The sequence below is a fragment of the Anomaloglossus baeobatrachus genome, chromosome 5 (assembly GCF_048569485.1).
Source record: "Anomaloglossus baeobatrachus isolate aAnoBae1 chromosome 5, aAnoBae1.hap1, whole genome shotgun sequence".
In the NCBI taxonomy this organism is placed as follows: domain Eukaryota; kingdom Metazoa; phylum Chordata; class Amphibia; order Anura; family Aromobatidae; genus Anomaloglossus; species Anomaloglossus baeobatrachus.
This window is the reverse complement of record NC_134357.1, coordinates 64,819,692-64,842,400: the sequence shown is the minus strand read 5'-3', so window position 1 is coordinate 64,842,400 and position 22,709 is coordinate 64,819,692. Positions and strand designations below refer to the sequence as shown.

General features: G+C 47.6%; 1 protein-coding gene across 5 annotated transcripts in view; it reads left to right on the top strand.

Moving 5' to 3' along the window:
- The window catches only part of IDE (insulin degrading enzyme), a 206,533-nt gene extending 184,406 nt beyond the window's left edge, over nucleotides 1-22,127 (top strand). For 3 of the 5 annotated variants that reach the window (XM_075348567.1, XM_075348566.1, XM_075348564.1), the window contains exons 22-25: nucleotides 2,898-2,959; nucleotides 5,832-5,904; nucleotides 19,998-20,065; nucleotides 20,934-22,127. In XM_075348567.1, the coding sequence (XP_075204682.1) occupies nucleotides 2,898-2,959; nucleotides 5,832-5,904; nucleotides 19,998-20,065; nucleotides 20,934-21,029 (299 nt within the window). In that variant the 3' untranslated portion in view covers nucleotides 21,030-22,127. The remainder of the gene's footprint in view (nucleotides 1-2,897; nucleotides 2,960-5,831; nucleotides 5,905-19,997; nucleotides 20,066-20,933) is intronic. The other 2 variants (XM_075348563.1, XM_075348565.1) reach the window with 1 other exon arrangement.
- The last annotated feature ends 582 nt before the right edge of the window (nucleotides 22,128-22,709 follow it).

Sequence of the window (22,709 nt, the reverse complement as noted above, 5' to 3'; positions counted from 1 at the left end):
ACTTGCAGAATAAAGACCACACTCACTTTGGAGTGAATCACAATTTAGTCTGCCTCACCAAGCTGAGCTGACCGATTCATTCAGCAGTAACAGCAGGGGCCGACACCTAGTGAAGTGCTTTGATCTGCATTTCAAAAGGAAAGGATTTAAGTAATGCAATCACTGACATGGACAACTGAAATTTGCAGAACAAACATTGGCAGGGTCATACTGGCCATCTGGCAATTGCCAGATGAGCTGGTATCTACCCTGGGATGTTCTGACACTTGGTATTTCCCAATATTTTCAGGAGCACAGGGTGGTAAAGGGAGCGGGTGAGCAGGCAAACAGGCTGCAGCAAAGCATGATGGAACTTGTAGTATTAGCACACAGAAAGCCAGAGGAGGGGAAGAGATGGATGTAAACATCAGAGCTGCTGCTGCAGTCTCCAAGTGATGCTATCTGCCCTAATAAAATATCTATATTACTGTAATAAGAGTATGGATGTGTAAGGGCCCAGATGTTCCCTGCTATCCACCCCCACACAGTATCCACAGCTGATGGACAGTCCACAGACACGGTCTTGGGGATAACAGTTGCTTTAATATAGCAGGAACAAAGCAAATCAATACGGAATATATGTTTCACAGTCTCTCGTGGGTAGGCCACGGCAAATACAGCTTGGAATTGAATGCTGAAGTGCAATTAGAGTACTGGAGCTTTAAGTGCACGATTTGTTTCAGAATTAATACTGGTATGCTTTAGGTTCAGAGTCTCTTGAGTTTAGAGGGTAGATATAAGATTGTACAGACCTGGAGTCCTGGGGTTAATTTCACTGCTAGTTCAGACACGTGCAGTACTTGTAAGCAAATGAAGACAGTTGCCCAGCGTGCTACGGGGACCGGACGGCTGGTGCGTGGACAATGGCATGAAAGCCACTAATATTGCAGTGGGGCGGGAGACCCTCAAACTTCCCCAATCTGTGTGCAGTAGGGTCTGGTATATAGTCAGTATGCCCTACTGTCTGAAGAGATGCACAATGTCAGGATAGGAAGCCTTCAGCATATTGGCTGTAAAAATCAGGAAATGATGAAATTCTAGGCCTCGGGCCTAGGAGGAGTCTTGTGGTGAAGAGATTCTCCACATAATGTCTTCCCTCAGAGGAGACTCAGCCAGAACCAGCTCATTCCAGTTGTTTCTAGACAGAGGCTGGAGAATAGCTCCACCTATTGACCCATGTGACCAAGAACTAGCCAATAGGATAAAACCCAATTAACACTTCAGATTCTTACAGTTTTCACCAGTAGATGGTGCTAGAACACAACAAATGAAAAATGCTTTACTTATAACATATAGCATAATATTACATATAAGTAAATGTACTTAAAGAAACAGACACAATCTGGACCGGGCCACTACAGATGCACTTAGAGACATATAATAGCATGATTGATGAATAAAAAATTAGATGAGTTAGGGTAGTGGATAACTTCTTTAAGGCCTTTTATATATGTTAGACTTAAATTCAGACAATTTCGGCATTATTGGCTAACTTGTCTGGGGGCTTTCAGGCTATCCCAAACTAATGATGTTGGGGGAAGAGAAGGTTTTGGCACTGTAGAGTTCTGAAGGCCGTCCTGTTTGCCAGTAGATGAGTTTCTAAGTATGGCAGGGGCTTTCACGGTACACACAGGTGCACCCAGCCAAGCTTTCTGGTGTATTGTGGAGTCAGGAGACATGGCCGGCACTAATGTATATGGGGGGATTTAGAGGGGCTTTCTCCAGTGCAACAGGTTTTTTTCACAGTGGTGGGATAAGCATTTTCTGCTGCATTAGGGTCAGCCCATCCATTTATTACCAAGAAAGTAATGCATTTTTGGCCACGTTCACTTCTAAACCAAAACCAGGAGTAGGTGAAAAATGCAGCAGTGGTGCCCGTATATCTATTATACTTGCCCTTTGTTTCACTCCTGATTTTGGCTACAAATACTGATGTAAAATACTGAACGTGGCCTTCAAATGAGTGTGAAAGTGATTGGCCTATCACAAATTCTACTTAATTATCAGTGAGCTTGACTTGTCCCCGCACAACACCCCTACACTAGCTTTAGCGCTACATCCTGCAGAGGCGATCCTGGCTGCTTCACTGCTCCATTCACATAATTGTGGCGGCTCTGGTTCTTTACCGCTTGGCTTGCAGAAGCTTTCCTGAGCGCTGAAACAGCACTGCGGCCCATGAGAATCTAGGAGGCAGGTCCGAAGTTATGCTCCCGCTGATCATTAAGTGATTGCACTTCCTTGTGATATGCCATCACTTAGATGGGTACCCCTTTAATTTAGGTGGCCTACTATGTAGAACCTATTTTTCCTGTATTAAGGAAAAAAAAACAATGATCTTCCATGTCTAGTAAAATTTATGGAGTGATTTTTGTTTTTTTGTTTTTCTTTTGGGTTTCCAATACTTGTTTCAATTCTCTGATCTTCTAAAACCAGCAGGGGGTCCTAGTAATTGAGTTCCTAATATACTGCCCCCTCCGCCGCATTGCTTTTATGCAGTCGGGGGTTTGCAGAGGTGTTATCCCCACTAACGCCTTATTACCACGACGTTCAGCAGGTCTAGCCGGGAACATGACCACAATTACAAATGGCCTCTGCTCTGGATAATGCATCTGCTGCACGTGACCTCAGTATGGACGACTCTTTAATCGGAGATGCTTTGTTTTAATGCGGCGTCGCACTCCAGGATGACCCACTGATCATTTATTAAGGGATTTTAGAAATAAAGCAGCCGCCTATTTTACAATAATTTCTATTTCCGGATGAAAATTTGGTTAAGCGCCAGTCTTTTTATGTAAATGTCTATAAATCCTGTAATTTTGGCCGCAGTGTGACACTATTTTTTTGTTTTGTGTCTGCAGATAACGTTGAAGTGGCGTATCTGAAAACCCTGGTTAAGGATGATATCATAAAATTTTACAAGGTAGCCTAAGATTGATCTTATGCCTCCTCTATTGATTCTGATGAAAAAAAAAAATCTCTGTAGCCTCATCATTTATTAAATACTGCAGTCAGGAACAAGCTGTGCACTAAAACCAAAGCACTGTGCGAAATCTGGGGATTCAGAGGAAATACGTGTCTTGCGTACATGATGGCGGTGTCTGCAATATCCCGCTATCATAATGCGGCCTGAGCAGTGCTGGGCCTTGTCATGTCGCATACTGACTGATTGGCAGCCATAAACTACCAAATTAGAGCCAGGCAAAAAGATTTGCAGAGTCCTAGTTCAGTGGCCGCTTTGGTTTGTACCTGCCAGAGCAGAGCCCTACATGCCACCTCTTGCCTGCCGGACTTTGGCGCCTCTTCTGATTAGTAAATTCGGATGACTACATGGGTGCAATGGATCGATATCATTGCAACAAGCCTACTAATCAGAAGGGTATAGATGCCGACAGGTAAGGAGGGATGTAGGGCTCTGCTTTGGAAGCCCTGAACTGGTGTGACCACTGGACCAGAATTTTTTTTTTTTTTCCACCAGCTCTACTGCCAATATAATATTCATTAAAGTTGACAGGTGTTGGCCGGCTTTCCCAGAGTCCAGACAAATGCCCTTCAATGCCCTATACACATTGGATTGATGTAATTTGATCATGTTTCAGCAGGACTTAAAGGGGTATTCTCACCTCCAAAATCCTATCCCGATATGTAGTGGGTTTAATAATAGTAGGAAATACCTCCAATTAGAAATGTAGTATAGTTCTTCTGATTCACTATGTCTCTTACATCATGTGCAGGCATTGCAGCTTGGGTATCTATGGTTCTCTTGCCTAGCCATGTCTCGCAGGGCATTGCAGCTTTGGAATTCATGGTTCTCCTGATTTAGCCATGTCTATTAAATCATGTGCAGGGCATTGCAGCATAGGTATCCATGGTTCTCCTGATTTAACCATGTCTATTACATCATGTGCAGGGCATTGCAGCATAGGTATCCATGGTTCTCCTGATTTAGCCATGTCTATTACATCATGTGCAGGGCATTGCAGCATAGGTATCCATGGTTCTCCTGATTTAGCCATGTCTATTACATCATGTGCAGGGCATTGCAACATAGGTATCCATGGTCTTGGCAAAGGAGAAGTGCTCACTAACAAAAGTACAGTGAAACGTCGATTTACGAGTAACCCGGTGTGCGAGTATTTCGCTATACGAGCAAAGCTTGCTGTAAATTTGTAACTCAGTTTACGAGCAATCTTTGCTGTACAAGCAAATGCTCACTGCACACACTTCCGGTTCCGTACTTTCACCGAGCTCTGACCCGCTATTGCAGTCCACACACATGCACATGAACATGCACACACATGTGTGCACACACACGCAAACACACACATTACGCTCACCTTACCTTCCGTTCCCTCGCTGCCTCCTGGTTTTTGTAGTCCACAGGTACAGTATGTGCATCGGGTAACCATCACGACGAGGGAGGAATTTCCGCTGTTGGCGCTTCTCAAAGGCAGTGCGCTGGCCAATCAGAGGCAAGCGGCTCCTGCGTATGACGTGGACGCTGACAGCGGAAGCTCCGGCATCGTTGCGATGGTTACCGTGTGTGTGTGTGTGTGTGTGTGTGTGTGTGTGTGTGTGTGTGTGTGTGTGTGTGTGTGTGTGTGTGCGCACAATAGGGGACATTGCACAAGTTGTGGAACGAATTGTCTGAGCTTCCTATGGGAAATGTTGCTTTGCTAGACGAGTAACTTTCTTTACAAGCACACTCCCAGAACGAATTGTTCTCGTAAAATCAAGGTTCCACTGTATTGCGTTTTATATATTATTTATATTTGTAGTATATAATTTTATATTCGTATGGACACAAACTCCTCTACAGATTATAGTGCTGATCAACCTGTGCAACAAACTAGTAGAACGTTTGTAAACCAGATCATATGTGCCAATTAAATTTTTCAATATAAACCTATGGGTCTCCATGGTAATAGAGGAGAATCACCTCTGGTCATATATTGCAAAATATGTTCTATAATCAGACTCTAATTTAGAGCCAATATAAGTGAATATGTTGGAGGATACATTGACAAAAAAAAAAGAACCAACTTTACTGATGTTGAGCAGATATATATGAAGTAGAGACTTCATTGGAAATATAAAATGTTGCGCTGTGTTCCCCGTAGATGGCATCATGATAACTTGTATAATGCAGCAGGTATTACTGGGGGGGGGGGGGGGGACCGTGGACCGGTCACATACATACATCATGTTTTAAGGAATATAGAACATTTATTACTACATTCACTTTCCCAGTCTTTGTGTTTTTTGACGCCAGATACCCGATCCTGCGAGACGCCTTTCCTGGCAACCTGATTTGCATTGCCCCCGCACTGGGGAATTATTTTTGCAGACAATGAGATGTAGTTTGCTGGTAGCAAAGATTAGTCGCAAAATTAAGTCTCTCGAAGGTCACAGAAGTAAATGAATTAAAATAATCCAAGTAACTTTTTTGTTTAAAAAAAATAAAATAAAAAATCTAATATATATTTTATTATATTATATTTAATTATATTATATATTATATATATTTATTATATTATATACATGTATATTTTATATACATATATATTATATACATATATATATTAAATACATATTTTTTTTTTTTTTCAATAATTGGCTGTATGTATGCATCTATATATACCGTAATTACGTATTTTGTATGTTTAATATATACTTTGATTTCTTTTTTTTTTTTTTTTTTTTTTTTTTTTTTTTTACCTCCCATATCTGATGGGGATCCGTTCTGTTGATGTGACAATATAGGATTGGTGACGTTTTGGTATTGATATTTTCAGGACTTATTAGCTGTTGAAGCTCCAAGAAGGCATAAAGTGTCTGTGCATGTGCTCGCCAGAGAGATGGAGTCATGTGAGTATTTGTGTAACCCTTTATGTAACCCCCTTGTGATGTGCAGCTGGTGCAGTTGTGTGCAGTGAACCTTTAAAGGGAAGCTGTCAGGTCCCCTCTGCCTCCAACCCAGCAGCATTGATGCCTGTACTCCCAAATTCCCTGCATAACCAGGCCTGTATAACGCTATTCACTAATAAGAATGCTTAAAAAAGGACTTATAAACCTCACTGTTCCTATGCTAATTATGGTCTTGACTTTGTCGTAGGGGCGTTGTTTCCCCATAGTCTGCCCTCTTTCTAGGTTATCACACCCCTGTAGGTATGACCACATGAATTCCACGAGCCAGTGTCACCGCCAGCTCCTGGAAATCTTTGTGCTTGCGCTACTCATTCAACCACATCAGTGTACTTCAGAAGCAGGGTGTACTCTTCCCGCTTCATTAGGCGCACTGCGCATGAACGGCAGTTAAGATGACCTGTACATTCCCTGTTTTGTGAACTTCTGGTCATGCACAATGCACCGAAAGAAACCGGGATGCGTCCTGCTTCTGAGGCGCACTGATGTGGCCGAACTGAGCCGTGCGCATGCGCGAGTTTTCAATTACCGTAGCTGGCGGTGATGCCGGCTCGTGGAAATCCATGTTATCACACCCACAGGGGCAACTAGTCTGGGGAAACAATCCCTCGTAGACTAGTTCAGGCCCTAATATTGGCATAGGGCAGAGAGGTTTAGTTGTCTTGTGTTTTGTGTTGGTTTTATTTATTATTTATTTAAACATTCATATTGGCGAATAGTGTTATATAGGGCTGGTTATAGTGGAAATTTGGGCATATGGGTACGAATGCTGCTGGGTTGGAGGCCAGAGGGGTCCTGATACATTCCCTTCAATTGTGCAGCTTTTAATGTTGGGGCTGTTACTGGTTCTGCTTTGCAAAGATCCAACTGATGTCTGCGGAGGGGGGGAGGAATGTATAATTCCAGAGTTCATTGCCTATAAATTGCCCTCCTCTATCTGATTTTAGCCATGCTTCGTGGCTTGAGACGCTCACTGACAGATTACCCCTATAGGTGGGACTTGAGACAGGATTCTTCTTTCTGGAGCAGTTATCTTGCATAATAAAGTATTAGGATGGATTGAGGGGAGATGTAGAAGCATTTTAATACCCTTACACCACATATATTACCATATTCTGTTTTCCAACACCGCTCTGGTTCTCTTCTGGCCCCATGTGACCGCTCTTCAGCTCTGCTGGCTTGTACTGTATGTCTGAAACTTGCTGCACTGTGGCTCAGTGGTTAGCACATGGTGTCTCAGTGGTTAGCACCACTTTGGTTCAAATTCCACCAAAGACAACATCTGCAAGGAGTTTGTATGTTCTCCCCATGTTTGACTGGGTTTCCGCCCACACAACAAAAACCTACTGATGTGTAACTTAGATTGTGAGCCCCAATGGGGACAGTGACGAAAAGTGCTATATAAGTGAGCATAAGAAATAAATAAAATGAGGCTCCATAGTCTTTTATTGAGCAATTGACTTCCGATCCACACACAACTCTCTGTGTGAGTCGCTAGTGAACTGGAGGGGGGCTGGAAAGGCTGTGATAAGTAGCTATAATACTGTAATATATATTTCTTTTTCGCTCCTAATTGGGAGACCCAGACAGTGGGTGTATAGCTACTGCCTCTGGAGGCCGCACAAAGAACTACACTTAAAAGTGTAAGGCCCCTCCCCTTCTGGCTATACACCCTCCCGTAGGAGTACGGATTCCTCAGTTTTAGCTTTGTGCGCAAGGAGGTCAGACACGCACGCATAGCTCCATTGTTTGTAGTCAGCAGCAGCTGCTGACTATGTCGGATGGAAGAAAAGAGGGTCTATACAGACTCCCAGCATGCTCCCTTCTCACCCCACTTATGTCGGAGGTGTTTGTAAGGTTGAGGTACCCATTGCGGGTACGGCGGCAGGAGCCCACATGCTGATTCCTTCCCCATCCCTTTTTACAGGGCTCTGGGTGAAGTGGGATTTACCGGTCTCCAGGCACTGAGACCGTGCTCCATCTACAGCCCCTGGAGAAGATGCTGGATGGAGCGGAGTACATCAGGGACATGGCCCTGCTTCCTTAAGGTACTCTGTGTCCCCGTGCATTTGGCGCTCACACCGCAGCATGCTGGGTGTTGTAGTGCGCCGGGGGACATCAGCGCTGCGGCGCCTGTGCCATGGCCTCATTCAGCTTAGCTGAAGCAGGCACACTTATGGGAATCGGCCGCGCCGGCCGCTGGGACTGCGGCACGGCTGGCACTTGTAGTGCGCCGGGGACTTCAGCGCGGCCTGCGCTTTTACGGCGGCCGCGCTGATAACTACAGTCCCCGGCTTTTGCGGCCTGCTTCCGTTCGTTCCCGCCCCCAGACCTGCCAGTCAGGAGAGGGGCGGGACGCTGCCCACGTCTAGGACTCGGTCGCGCCGGCCGCTGGAACAGCGGCGCGGCTGGCACTTGTAGTGCGCCGGGGACTTCAGCGCGGCCCGCGCTTTTACGGCGGCCGCGCTGATAACTCGAGTCCCCGGCTTTTGCGGCCTGCTTTCGTTCGTTCCCGCCCCCACACCTGCCAGTCAGGAGAGGGGCGGGACGCTGGCCAGTGCATCAGCGCTGAGGGCTGGAGTCGTTTTTACATACTCCAGCCCTCACAGTCAGCACAGAGGGGACACTGTTCCCGCACTTTTGTTTGGGAACTCCCACGGACCGCCCCTCTCCACATAAGCCGGCAGCCATTCTTGCTGACACGCTGAGCTGCAGAGGGGAGCCGGGGAGACCCAGACAAGGCATTCTGCAGCCTCTTACCCGCTGTTCAGCGGGCGGTAAGCAGCCCTCAGGGCTCACCCCCTCTTGTGCTCGTAGTATTCTTAGTATTTTGTTGCTACAAATACTTGGTATTACATAGCGCTGGTCGCCCTTTGGCTATAGACTCTCTCACATGCAGAGAGCCAGCAGCATGTCGCCCGTAAAACGCAAGGGTGCCAAGGCACAGACATTATATGCTTCCTGCACCGCATGTGGGACTTTTCTACCGGCAGGCTCCACGGACCCCCATTGTGTGCAGTGCTCGGCCCCTGCGGCGCTTGCACAGTCGGGACCTCTGCTGGACGTGTCCCAGGGTGTACCACCTGTGAATGCTGTCCAGGTGACAGGAACTGAGTTTTCAGCTTTTGCTGACAGAATGTCTCTCACTATGTCACAAATTCTTGACACATTGCGAGCTAGGCCTGTACTTCAGACCACGGACACTGTGCATGTATTGCCCCCTGGTCCCCCTCAGCTCCTAGCTCCGGGACGGGCATCTACACCTCAGGGTGAAGACTCTGACTCGGACGATGGCCCCGGGCAGCCTAAGCGGGCTCGTTATGACGGGCCTTCACATTCATCTCAATGGTCTGGATCCCAGCGGGATGAATCTATGGGTGATGAGGCGGACGTAACTGATCAGGATTCTGATCCTGGGACCGCTCTCAATCTAGATACACCAGATGGTGACGCCATAGTTAATGATCTTATATTTAACATCAATAAGATGTTGAATATTTCCCCACCAGCTCCTCCTGTAGAGGAGTCAGCTTCGCAGCACGAGAGAATCCATTTCAGATACCCTAAGCGTACATTAAGCACTTTTCTGGACCACGCTGACTTCAGAGACGCAATCCAGAAACCCCACGCTTATCCTGAAAGGCGTTTTCCTAAACGACTTAAAGATACACGCTACCCTTTTCCCTCTGAAGTGGTCAAGGGTTGGACCCAGTGTCCAAAAGTGGATCCTCCAATTTCCAGGCTTGCAGCTAGATCCTTGGTTGCTGTTGAAGATGGAGCGGCACTTAAAGATGCCACTGACAGGCAGATGGAGCTCTGGCTGAAATCCATCTATGAAGCGATTGGAGCGTCATTAGCGCCTTCTTTTGCGGCCGTATGGGCACTCCAAGCTATCACGGCCGGGCTTGCGCGAGTCGACTCAGTCACACGTGCATTTGCCCCGCAGGTAGCACCATTGACCTCGCAAATGGCGGCATTCGCGTCGTACGCGATTAATGCTGTTCTGGACGCTACAAGCCGTACGGCAGTGGCGTCAGCCAACTCAGTTGTTTTGCGTAGGGCTCTGTGGTTGAGACATTGGAAAGCAGATTCTCATTCCAAGAAGTGCTTAACCAATTTGCCTTTTTCTCGTGACCGATTGTTTGGAGAGCGTTTGGATGAAATCATCAAACACTCCAAGGGTAAGGACTCTTCCTTACCGCAACACAGACAAAACAAGCCCCAACAGAGGAGGGGTCAGTCTGGTTATCGGTCCTTTCGAGGACAGGGCAGGTCCCAATTCACCTCGTCAAAAAAGACTCAAAAGGACCAGAGACGTTCAAATTCTTGGAGGTCTCAGTCACGCCCAAAAAGACCAGCCGGAGGAACCGTTGCCAAAACGACGTCCTCCTGACTTGCGGTCTCCGATGCCCACACCCGCGGTCGGTGGGAGGCTGTCCCACTTTGGCGACATTTGGCTAGCAAGCGTCAAGGACCGTTGGGTGAGAGATATTCTATCTCACGGGTACAGGATAGAGTTCAGTTCTCGTCCGCCAACTCGTTTCTTCCGAACTTCTCCACCACCAGACCGAGCCGATGCTCTGTTGCAGGCGGTGGCCGCTCTAAAGGCGGAAGGAGTGGTGACCTCCGTCCCTCTTCAGGAACAGGGTCACGGTTTTTACTCCAATCTGTTTGTGGTCCCAAAAAAGGACGGATCGTATCGTCCCGTCCTGGATCTGAAGTTGCTCAACAGACACGTAAAAGTCAGGAGGTTCCGGATGGAATCCCTACGCTCCGTCATAGCCTCAATGTCTCAGGGAGATTTTCTAGCATCAATAGACATCAAAGATGCGTATCTCCACGTGCCGATTGCACCAGAGCATCAGCGTTTCCTACGTTTCGTCATACACGACGAGCACCTACAGTTCGTAGCGTTACCCTTCAGTCTGGCAACAGCCCCCCGGGTCTTCACCAAAGTCATGGCAGCAGTAGTAGCTGTTCTGCACTCGCAGGGTCACTCGGTCATCCCGTATCTAGACGACCTGCTTATAAAGGCATCCTCTCAAGAAGCATGCCAACACAGTCTGAAGGTGGCGCTAGACACTCTCCAGACTTTCGGGTGGATTATCAACTTTCCAAAGTCTCATCTAACCCCGACCCAATCTCTGACTTATCTTGGCATGGAGTTTCATACTCTATCAGCGATAGTGAGGCTTCCACTGGACAAGCAGTGCTCGCTACGGACTGGAGTGCAATCTCTCCTTCAGAGCCAGTCGCACTCACTGAGGCGCCTCATGCATTTCCTAGGAAAGATGGTAGCAGCAATGGAGGCAGTCCCGTTCGCGCAGTTTCATCTGCGCCCTCTCCAATGGGACATTCTGCGCCAATGGGATGGGAAATCGACGTCCCTCGACAGGACTGTCTCCCTCTCTCAGACTGCCAAGGACTCTCTACGTTGGTGGCTTCTCCCCAACTCATTGTCACAGGGAAAGTCGTTCCTTCCCCCGTCCTGGGCAGTGGTCACGACAGATGCGAGCCTATCAGGGTGGGGAGCGGTGTTTCTCCACCACAGGGCTCAGGGGACGTGGACTCAGGAAGAGTCCACCTTGCAGATCAATGTTCTGGAAATCAGAGCAATCTATCTTGCCCTGCGAGCCTTCCAACAATGGCTGGTAGGCAAGCAGATTCGGATTCAATCGGACAATTCCACGGCGGTGGCGTACATCAACCACCAAGGGGGAACACGCAGTCGCCAAGCTTTTCAAGAAGTCCAGCGGATTTTGACGTGGGTGGAAAGCAGAGCGTCCACCATATCTGCAGTTCACATCCCAGGCGTGGAAAACTGGGAAGCGGACTTTCTCAGTCGCCAGGGCATGGACGCAGGAGAATGGTCCCTTCACCCGGACGTGTTTCAACAGATCTGTTGCCGCTGGGGGTCGCCGGACGTCGATCTGATGGCGTCACGGCACAACAACAAGGTCCCAGTTTTCATGGCACGGTCTCACGATCACCGAGCGCTGGCGGCAGACGCCTTGGTTCAGGATTGGTCGCAATTCCGACTCCCCTATGTGTTCCCACCTCTAGCATTGTTACCCAGAGTTCTCCGGAAAATCAAGTCCGACTGCCAGCGAGCCATACTCGTCGCTCCAAATTGGCCAAGAAGGTCGTGGTACCCGGATCTGTGGCATCTCACGGTAGGCCAACCGTGGGCACTACCAGACCGTCCAGATCTGCTGTCTCAAGGGCCGTTTTTCCATCTGAATTCTGCGGCCCTGAACCTGACTGTGTGGCCATTGAGTCCTGGATCCTAGCGGCCTCAGGTTTATCTCAGGGAGTTGTTGCCACAATGAGACAGGCTAGAAAACCATCCTCAGCTAAGATCTATCACAGGACGTGGAAGATATTCTTAGCGTGGTGCTTGGCTCAAGGGTTTTCTCCCTGGCCATTTGCATTGCCAATTTTTCTTTCCTTCCTGCAGTCTGGGTTGGAAAAAGGTTTGTCCCTTAGCTCGCTTAAGGGTCAAGTCTCCGCGTTATCCGTATTCTTTCAGAAGCGCTTGGCACAGCTTTCTAAAGTACGCACGTTTCTCCAAGGAGTTTGTCATATCGTTCCTCCTTACAGACGGCCATTGGAACCCTGGGATCTGAACAAGGTTCTCCTTGCTCTTCAAAAGCCGCCTTTCGAGCCCTTGAAAGAGGTTCCCCTTTCTCGGCTTTCACAAAAGGTAGTTTTTCTTGTAGCGGTCACATCTCTTCGAAGAGTGTCCGAGCTGGCGGCGTTATCTTGCAAATCTCCCTTCCTGGTGTTTCACCAAGACAAGGTAGTACTGCGTCCAATTCCAGAGTTTTCTCCCAAGGTGGTTTCTTCCTTTCATCTCAATCAGGATATCACTTTGCCATCTTTGTGTCCGCATCCAGTTCACCAATTTGAAAAGGGTTTACATCTGTTGGACCTGGTGAGAGCACTCAGGATTTACATTTCTCGCACGGCGCCTCTACGCCGTTCGGATGCGCTCTTTGTCCTAGTCGCTGGTCAGCATAAGGGATCGCAAGCTTCCAAATCCACCCTGGCGCGGTGGATCAAGGAACCAATTCTTCACACATACCGTTCTGCTGGGCTTCAGATTCCATCTGGACTGAAGGCCCATTCTACCAGAGCCGTTGGTGCGTCCTGGGCGTTGAGGCATCAGGCTACGGCTCAGCAAGTGTGCCAGGCGGCTACCTGGTCGAGTCTGCACACGTTTACCAAACACTATCAAGTGCATACCTACGCTTCGGCAGACGCCAGCCTAGGTAGACGGGTCCTTCAGGCGGCGGTGGCCCACCTGTAGGAAGAGGCTGTATGACAGCCCGTTCATGTGGTATCGTTTTACCCACCCAGGGACTGCTTTTGGACGTCCCACTGTCTGGGTCTCCCAATTAGGAGCGAAAAAGAAGAAGGGAATTTTGTTTACTTACCGTAAATTCCTTTTCTTCTAGCTCCAATTGGGAGACCCAGCACCCGCCCTATCTGTTTTTAGGGTTTCGTTTTTTCGGGTGCACATGTTGTTCACGTTGTTTCTTAAGTTCTCCGATCTAGTTATCGGATTGAATTTGTTTTTGAAACTGTTATTGGCTTTCCTCCTTCTTGCTTTGGTACTAAAACTGAGGAATCCGTACTCCTACGGGAGGGTGTATAGCCAGAAGGGGAGGGGCCTTACACTTTTAAGTGTAGTTCTTTGTGCGGCCTCCAGAGGCAGTAGCTATACACCCACTGTCTGGGTCTCCCAATTGGAGCTAGAAGAAAAGGAATTTACGGTAAGTAAACAAAATTCCCTTCATATATATAGAGAGATAGAGAGAGAGAGAGATAGAGATATAATATATATTATAATTTCTTTATCGTTCCTTTGGGAGACCCAGACCATGGGTGTTTAGCTTCTGCCTCCGGAGGACACACAAAGTACTACACTTAAAAGTGTAGCTCCTCCCTCTGAGCTTATACACCCCCTGGTAGCCAGTCCTAGCCAATTTATTGCTTTGTGTCAGGAGGCATACATCCACACATGCATTTTCATCTGATTTGTTTGACTTTTGGAAAGAGTTTGAAGAAAAGTGGGTCCATGTCTGGACTCCCGGCATGTCCCTTCTCACCCCACTGTGTCGGCGGTGTTGTTAAGGTTGACTTACAAGGCTGCAGCCTTACATGCCGCGCTCCTTCACCATCCCTTCTGGGCTCTGGCTTGAAGTGGGAGCCAGCACGGTCTACATGCCTGGCAGGAGTCCGGTCTCCATCCACAGCCCCTTGAGGATTCTGTTGGACCGGAGCACTCATCCCCAGGGACATGGCCCTGCGTCTCAGCAGCTAAGTACCTGAGACATTTATGTTGGGGGTCCCGGTTCTTTATTGTAAGGGGAGAGTATGCTGTATGTGATTGTTTTAACTTTTCCGGCGGGTTCTCTAGCTTTTGCCTGAGAACCGCGCCGATGGTGCCTGCTTGTCGGCCTCGCTGCTTAAATTTAGGCCCCGGCTTCGCCGGAGGCCTAGTTTCATTTTCCTGCCCTCGCATGTCACTCATGCAGAGGGACAGGTTCGGCTCCTCCCGGCGGCCGTTCTACACAGGGGAGGGACACTCCCCACTGCTGGGGCGTCCCTCCTTCCCTGCAGGTCTCTATAGCCCTCCAGTTCCCGCTCTTTTATAGGAACGCCCCCTAGTCCCGCCCCCATTTCTCAGGCAGAGTTCACTCTGCTCTGGGACATCCTGCATTCTGCATCTCTGCTGAGGTGTTGCGACTGGGGGACCGGGCTTCGGGATCTGGAGGGCACACAACACCGCGCTCAGCGGTCTGGTAAGCCACAGCCGGTCTCCGGTTGTGGACCTCTGTATATTCTCCCTGGGGTTCATTCTCTGCAAAGCCCCCACTCCAGCAGCATGTCTCACACAAGGAGCAAGGCTCCAAAGCTTTATTCTGCATGCACTGCATGTAAGCTCCTGCTGCCTGAGCCGAGCATTTATCCACACTGTGATGCCTGCTCTAACTTGGCGGTGCCACAGCCTGGAGTCTCACCCCCAGTGGTCTCTCAGGCTGCTGCTGCACCTGTGACTGAACCCCCGGCCTGGGTAGAGTCCTTTTCTAGGTCCATATCCCAGTCATTTGCTGAGTCCATGGGACTTTTGTCCAGGACTTTGATGAATATGCATCAGCCTCCCTCACAGGGTGCCTCTAATACTCTTGACAGAGGACTCCTATCCTCTGACCTCCGTCCATCGGAGCTCATGGAGGATTCATCATCTGATCCCAGACCCCGTCCTTCTAAGAGAAGGCGCAGGGTTTCCTCCCCCTCCCCATCCCACGGCTCTGTCTCAAGAGCTGACTCTCAAGATGAGGAGGATGCCCTCACTGGGGGCTCGGAGGCTATGTATCCCATCGATTTCTCTGAGGGTGACTCAGATCTTAGTGATTTGATTGCTTCTATTAATTCTGTGCTGGATCTCAATCCGCCAGTGTCAGAGGAGCAACTCTCTTTGGCAGAAAAACATCAGTTTACCTCGCCTAAGAGAGTGAAGAGTGTGTTCTTTAACCACTCTAGTTTTCAGACCGCTGTGACCAAACCCAGGGCCTGCCCTGACAAACTCTTTCCAAAGCGTGGTTCTGATGACCGGTTTCCATTTCCACCTGAGGTGGTCAAGGAGTGGTCTCACTCCCCAAAGGTAGACCCTCCGGTGTCTAGGCTTTCAGCCCGGACCGTTGTGTCGGTGGCTGACGGCACCTCACTTAAGGATTCCACTGACCGTCAGATTGACCTTCTGGCCAAATCTGTGTATGAAGCTGCGGGGGCCGCGTTTTCCCCGACTTTTGCAGCAGTGTGGGCTCTCAAAGCCATCTCTGCTTCTCTAGAGGAGATGCATTCCCTCACCAAGGAATCTATGCCTGAGATGGTTACCTTAACTGCTCAGGCTTCAGCTTTTTCGTCTTATGCCATGTCTGCCATGCTAGAGGCTGCTCACCGCACTGTGGTGGCTTCAGCTAATTCTCTTGTTATCCGCAGAATTTTGTGGCTTCGAGAGTGGAAGGCAGATGCTTCTTCCAAGAAGTTTCTTGCTGGGCTCCCTTTTGCTGGTTCACGGCTGTTTGGTGAACAGCTGGATGAAATCATTAAAGAAGCTACTGGCGGGAAGAGTACTTCCATGCCACAAACCAAGACCAGGAAACCCGCCCAGGGTAGGAATCAATCGAGGTTTCGTTCCTTTCGTTCCTCCAACTGGTCATCCTCTAAGCCTTCCGCCTCGTCCGCTAACTCAGCCAAGGATCAGAAATCCAACTGGCGCCCAAAAGCGCGTCCACAGAAGACCGCAGGAGGTTCTGCCACTAAGGCAGCTTCCTCATGACTCTCGGCCCGCTCAAGCCACGTCCTTAGTCGGTGGCAGGCTCTCCCACTTTGGCGACGCTTGGTTAAAGCAAGTCTCCGATCAGTGGGCGAGAGACATCATATCTCACGGCTACAGGATAGAATTCTCTTCCAGCCCTCCAAACAGATTTTTTCTCTCAACTCCCCCCTGCTCCAAGGCCGCCGCCTTCTCACAGGCCGTGGCGTTCTTGCAGGCAAACGGAGTGATTGTCCCAGTTCCCGCTCAGGAACGGTTCAGAGGTTTTTACTTAAATCTCTTCCTAGTTCCACAAAAGGACGGTACCTTCCGGCCCATCCTGGATCTCAAGCTTCTCAACAAGCATGTCCGGGTGCGGCATTTTCGCATGGAGTCTCTGCAATCAGTCATTGCCTCTATGACCCAAGGGGAGTTCCTGGCGTCCATCGACATCAGAGATGCCTATCTACATGTGCCAATCGCAGTGTCACATCAGCGTTGGTTACGTTTTGCGATAGGAGAGGATCATTTCCAATTCGTGGCTCTCCCCTTCGGGTTGGCCACGGCCCCTCGGGTATTCACCAAGGTCATGGCGGCAGTGATTGCGGTCCTGCACCTCCAGGGGTTAGCAGTGCTTCCTTATCTGGATGACCTTCTGGTCAAGGGTACATCCAGCGCAGACTGTCAGCGGAGTGTTTCGCTCACTCTCGCCACCCTAGCCCAATTCGGGTGGATTGTCAATCTTCCCAAATCCACTCTGACTCCGACCCAGTGTCTCACGTACCTAGGGATGCAGTTCGAGACTTTGCCGGCACTTGTGAAGTTGCCCTTAATCAAACAGCAATCTCTCCGGCTAGCGGTGCGCTCTCTCCTGAGGCCCCGCCGTTATTCCCTCAGGCGCCTGATGCAGGTGCTGGGTCAAATGGTGGCCTCCATGGAGGCGGTTCCCTTTGCCCAGTTCCATCTGCGTCCTCTGCAGCTGGACATTCTCCGCTGTTGGGACAAGCGGCCTTCCTCCTTACAGAGGTTAGTGGCTCTGTCGCAACGGACCAGGAGCTCTCTTCAGTGGTGGCTTCGACCCCTCTCCCTGTCCCAAGGGCGCTCCTTCCTGACTCCGTCCTGGGTGATTCTCACCACGGATGCCAGCCTATCCGGCTGGGGAGCGGTACATCTCCACCACAGAGCACAGGGCACTTGGACTCCGTCCGAGTCAGCCCTTTCAATCAATGTGCTGGAAAAAAGAGCTGTGCTTCTAGCTCTCCTAGCCTTTCACCACCTGTTGGCGGGCAGGCACATTCGAGTCCAGTCAGACAACGCGACAGCGGTTGCCTACATCAATCACCAAGGCGGGACACGCAGCCGCCTGGCAATGTTGTAGGTCCAACGCATTCTTCAATGGGCGGAGGTCTCCAAGTCCACCATATCCGCAGTCCACATCCCTAGCGTAGAAAACTGGGAGGCAGATTATCTCAGCCGTCAATCCGTGGACGGTGGCGAGTGGTCCCTGCACCCGGCAGTGTTTCAGTCAATCTGCCGCAAGTGGGGCACTCCGGACGTGGACCTAATGGCATCCCGTCACAACAACAAGGTTCCGGTTTACGTGGCTCGCTCCCACGATCCTCAGGCCTTCGCCGCGGACGCTCTGGTTCAAGACTGGTCCCAGTTTCGTCTGTCCTACGTGTTTCCCCCTCTAGCTCTCTTGCCCAGAGTCCTGCGCAAGATCAGAATGGAGGGCCGTCGAGTCATCCTCATTGCACCGGACTGGCCCAGGCGAGCTTGGTATCCAGACCTGCTCCAACTGTCCGTGGAGATGCCGTGGCATCTTCCGGACCGTCCAGACCTGCTCTCGCAAGGTCCGTTTTTCCGCCCAAATTCTGCGGCACTCAAATTGACGGCGTGGCTTTTGAGTCCTGGATTTTGACGGCTTCTGGTATTCCTCCTGAAGTCATCTCCACTATGACTCGGGCCCGTAAGTCTTCCTCCGTCAAGATCTATCACAGGACTTGAAAAATTTTCCTGTCCTGGTGTCGCTCTTCCGGCCATTCTCCTTGGCCATTCTCGTTGCCGACCCTTCTGTCTTTTTTACAGTCCGGTCTGCAGCTAGGACTGTCCCTCAACTCTCTCAAGGGACAAGTCTCCGCTCTATCAGTGCTGTTCCAGCGGCGTCTCGCCCGGCTGGCTCAGGTCCGCACCTTCATGCAAGGTGCGTCTCACATCATTCCGCCTTATCGGCGGCCCTTGGATCCCTGGGACCTTAACTTGGTCCTCACGGTATTGCAGAAACCCCCTTTCGAGCCCCTTAGGGAGGTTTCTTTGTATCGTCTTTCTCAAAAGGTGGCCTTTCTAGTTGCCATAACTTCTCTCAGGAGAGTCTCTGATTTGGCTGCGCTCTCCTCGGAGTCACCTTTTTTGGTTTTTCACCAAGACAAGGTAGTTCTCCGTCCGACCCCGGACTTTCTTCCTAAGGTGGTCTCTCCCTTCCACCTTAACCAGGATATTTCCTTGCCTTCCTTCTGTCCGGCCCCTGTTCATCGCTTTGAGAAAGCGCTGCATACTCTAGATCTGGTGCGTGCTCTCCGGATTTATGTGTCTCGCACCGCTGCGCTTAGGCGGTGCACCTCTTTTTGTGCTAACCACAGGGCGGCGCAAGGGTCTCTCTGCTTCTAAGCCGACCTTAGCCCGTTGGATTAGATCGACCATTTCGGACGCCTACCAGAGTACTCAGGTGCCTCCCCCGCCGGGGATCAAAGCACACTCGACCAGAGCTGTCGGGTGCCTCTTGGGCTTTTAGGCACCAGGCTACGGCTCAACAAGTCTGTCAGGCTGCCACTTGGACTAGCCTGCATACCTTTTCGAAGCACTACCAAGTGCATGCTCATGCTTCGACAGATGCGAGCTTGGGCAGACGCATCCTTCAGGCGGCTGTCGCCCACTTGTGAAGTTAGGCTCCGCCTACTTCTTAGTTTTTTCTGTTTATTCCCACCCAGGGACAGCTTTGGAACGTCCCATGGTCTGGGTCTCCCAAAGGAACGATAAAGAAAAAGAGAATTTTGTTACTTACCGTAAATTCTTTTTCTTATAGTTCCGTATTGGGAGACCCAGCTCCCTCCCTGTTGCCTGTTGGCAATTTTCTTGTTCCGTGTGTTATCACCGGCTGTTGTCGTGGACAGTGTCTCCGGTTGTTCCGGTTCTTACTCGGTTCTACTTGTGGGTGGCTATTCTCCTTCAGCTTTTGCCCTAAACTGGCTAGGACTGGCTACCAGGGGGTGTATAAGCTCAGAGGGAGGAGCTACACTTTTAAGTGTAGTACTTTGTGTGTCCTCCGGAGGCAGAAGCTAAACACCCCATGGTCTGGGTCTCCCAATACGGAACTATAAGAAAAAGAATTTACGGTAAGTAACAAAATTCTCTTTTTTAATATATATATATATATATATATATATATATATATATATATATATATATATATATATATATATATATATATATATATATATATATATATATATATATATAATTATAATAATCTAATTTTATGTGTGTGTGTGCATATATAACTTTAGAAAAAAAAATTGAGACCACTTTTTAAAAGTGCTTCAGCACCCAATAATAATCCACTTGATAACAAAAGGAGAGAAATTGCAGCAGCGTATTTAAAAACTAAAATTATAATGACAGCTGTTTTCTAATATTTCAATGTATCTGTGCCCAGGTCCTGTCGTTGGGGAGTTCCCTAGTCAGAATGATGTTAATCTTGCTCCAGCACCAGCTCTTCCACAGGTAAGATCCATTATTGTAACTTATACAGACGGCCTTAGCAAAGTCTGCTGATACAATTCCCTTGTGTAGAACACTTTATCGTCACAATGCCTTTAGGTATTGTAAGTGGCAAAAAACAGATGCAGATCAACCATGTGTGACTGTACACTGTGTTAGGAAATGGTTAAAAAGGGAGATGTTGTTTGTTTTATTCCACCCTAATAGTGTGCAGCCCTGGCAGCTTCCAGCATGACTTAGCAAATGTAAAAGCCACTGTCTAACACTCAGCAGAGACATCAGAGCCATTGTGAACAGAAGCCAATTGTCCTGGAGAATGATCACGTTTGACCTCTTGTGTGCGCTCTACTTACATGGCTGTTTCTGTCCGTTAGACCCTCACCGTTTTTTTGTAGGTCTTGCAAGAAAAAAAAAAATTCTAACCATAAACCAAACGGCTGAAGGACCCCTTTTTGTGAGCAGTAGGTGAACCTGGTTACAAGTTTCAACTTTTCCTGCAGTGCCTCCGCAGGAAGAGTTGGGTATTGCAGCATCTCCCAATGAAATGCATGTACACATTTGGTCCTCCATACTTGGAGCTGTTGCTTTCTAGCCAGTCGTCTAGAATTTGCGGAGAGATCTTGTCGCTATTTAGGACCCCCTATTAACTCAGGAAACTCCTTTTATAGCTGGGTAAATCTCGTGCTTTGCCATAAAGGGATCCAGGTTGTGAGGCGTTAAAAGGAGCCACCACAAACGCCTCATGGATTTTAGGTCTGTTGATGGATTATTTCATCTGTAATTAATCAAACCAGATGGCAGTGTTATTTTTTGAGTAAAGAATGAACCCTTGGATGATGCGTACTTATTTTTTTTTTTTTCCCCCCCACAGCCCGATGTCATCAGCAACATGACGGAGTTTAAGAGGAGCCTACCTCTCTTCCCACTGGTCAAACCTCACGTCAACTTCATGGCTGCGAAACTTTGATGCAAACAAAAGCCGGAAAAACCCAGAAAAGCATCGAAGCACGGCGTTCTCAGTTGGGTTTGGGAATGCGTAAACCATGTAATGACAACAGTAGGATTTTGCTAATAGACCGGTTTTTAAATAGGATACACAAATGATCTAGCTACAAAAATGGAATAGGATATTTTTTAATTGTGGCGTGTCCGATACAATCTGGATCGCAGCTCTGCATCCTATACGGAAAGGAACCTGTAATGATTTATTTTTATTAATGTGTGCGAGTGTATGTAGAGATATATAAACCATTGATTTGCGGTGGATAGGAAGAAAGAAAGAAATCAAGGAGTCCCAGTGATGGCTAGAGGACGGAAGAAGTGAGGCTTTTTGGAAATGCAGAGACGGTGCTTACATGTTGCTGTGGATTTTAATAGTTAAGACTGGGTTATATCACCAGGACTGCATTTATTGTATTAGGCAGGTATTCTCCTTGTTTGCATGGTCCTTGCATAGATCAATCCTATCCAATTTTGTAGATCTTAAAGGCAAAAGGACTTGATGGTTGCTGACGTGGCGTGATTACACGGAGCACTTATTTATAGCTGAGATGTTAAAGATACTGCCATTAAATCATCTGACTCCTAAATCTGCATAAAAAGTGCAACCAAGTATTTACTGCTTATTCCTGTACATAACCCTAATCCAAGATGACTTAAAAAAATGTATTTGATTGCCCCCATATTGGCCGAGTTTGCCACTAAGAACCATGGTGTGTTGGCATCGGGGGTCAGATATGGCCGAAATATTACTTGGTCATTTTGGAAACCTGACTGACTTGCTTGCTCCAGGAAAACTTTCCCACTATTTATTTTTTTTTTCTTAAATTACAAAAATTCTTTAAGCCCCTATGGTAAGTTTTTTTTTTTTTTTTAAATCCCATTCGGCTATGTTCACACAGGGCTTTTTTTGGTAAGTTTTTGCTGCGTTTTTTAGCTGCAGATTTGCTTTGGTTTTATGCAAATCCATGCTAATAAAAAGCTGCTTTTTACAATCCCAGCAAAGTCTGAGATTTCTGAAATCTCATATACATACACATATATTTAATATATACATATATATAATATAACATATATACATATATAATTATATATATATATATATATATATATATATATATATATATGTATATAAATATACGCATATGTATATAAATATACGCATATGTATATAAAAATATATATATATATATATATATATATATATATATAATAAATATACGCATATGTATATAATATATATATATATATATATATAAATAAATATACGCATATGTATATAAATATATATATATATATATATATATATATATATATATATATATATATATATATATATATATATATATATATATATATATATATATATATATATATATATATATATATATACCAAAAACGCATATATATATTATATATAAATATGCGTTTTTGGTCTAGTTTTTAAAGAACGAGCATGTCAATTCTTTGCTGCAGATTTGCTGCGTTTTTTTTCATTGATACAACCCATTTTGTAGGAAAAAAAAAAGCAAATCTGCAGCAAAAAACGCCACAAAAAAACGCATGAAAAACGCACTAAAGCCGCACCAAAAACGCAGATGACTCAAAGGACATTACCTGCCACAAGATCAGGTTTTGGTCAGGAAAA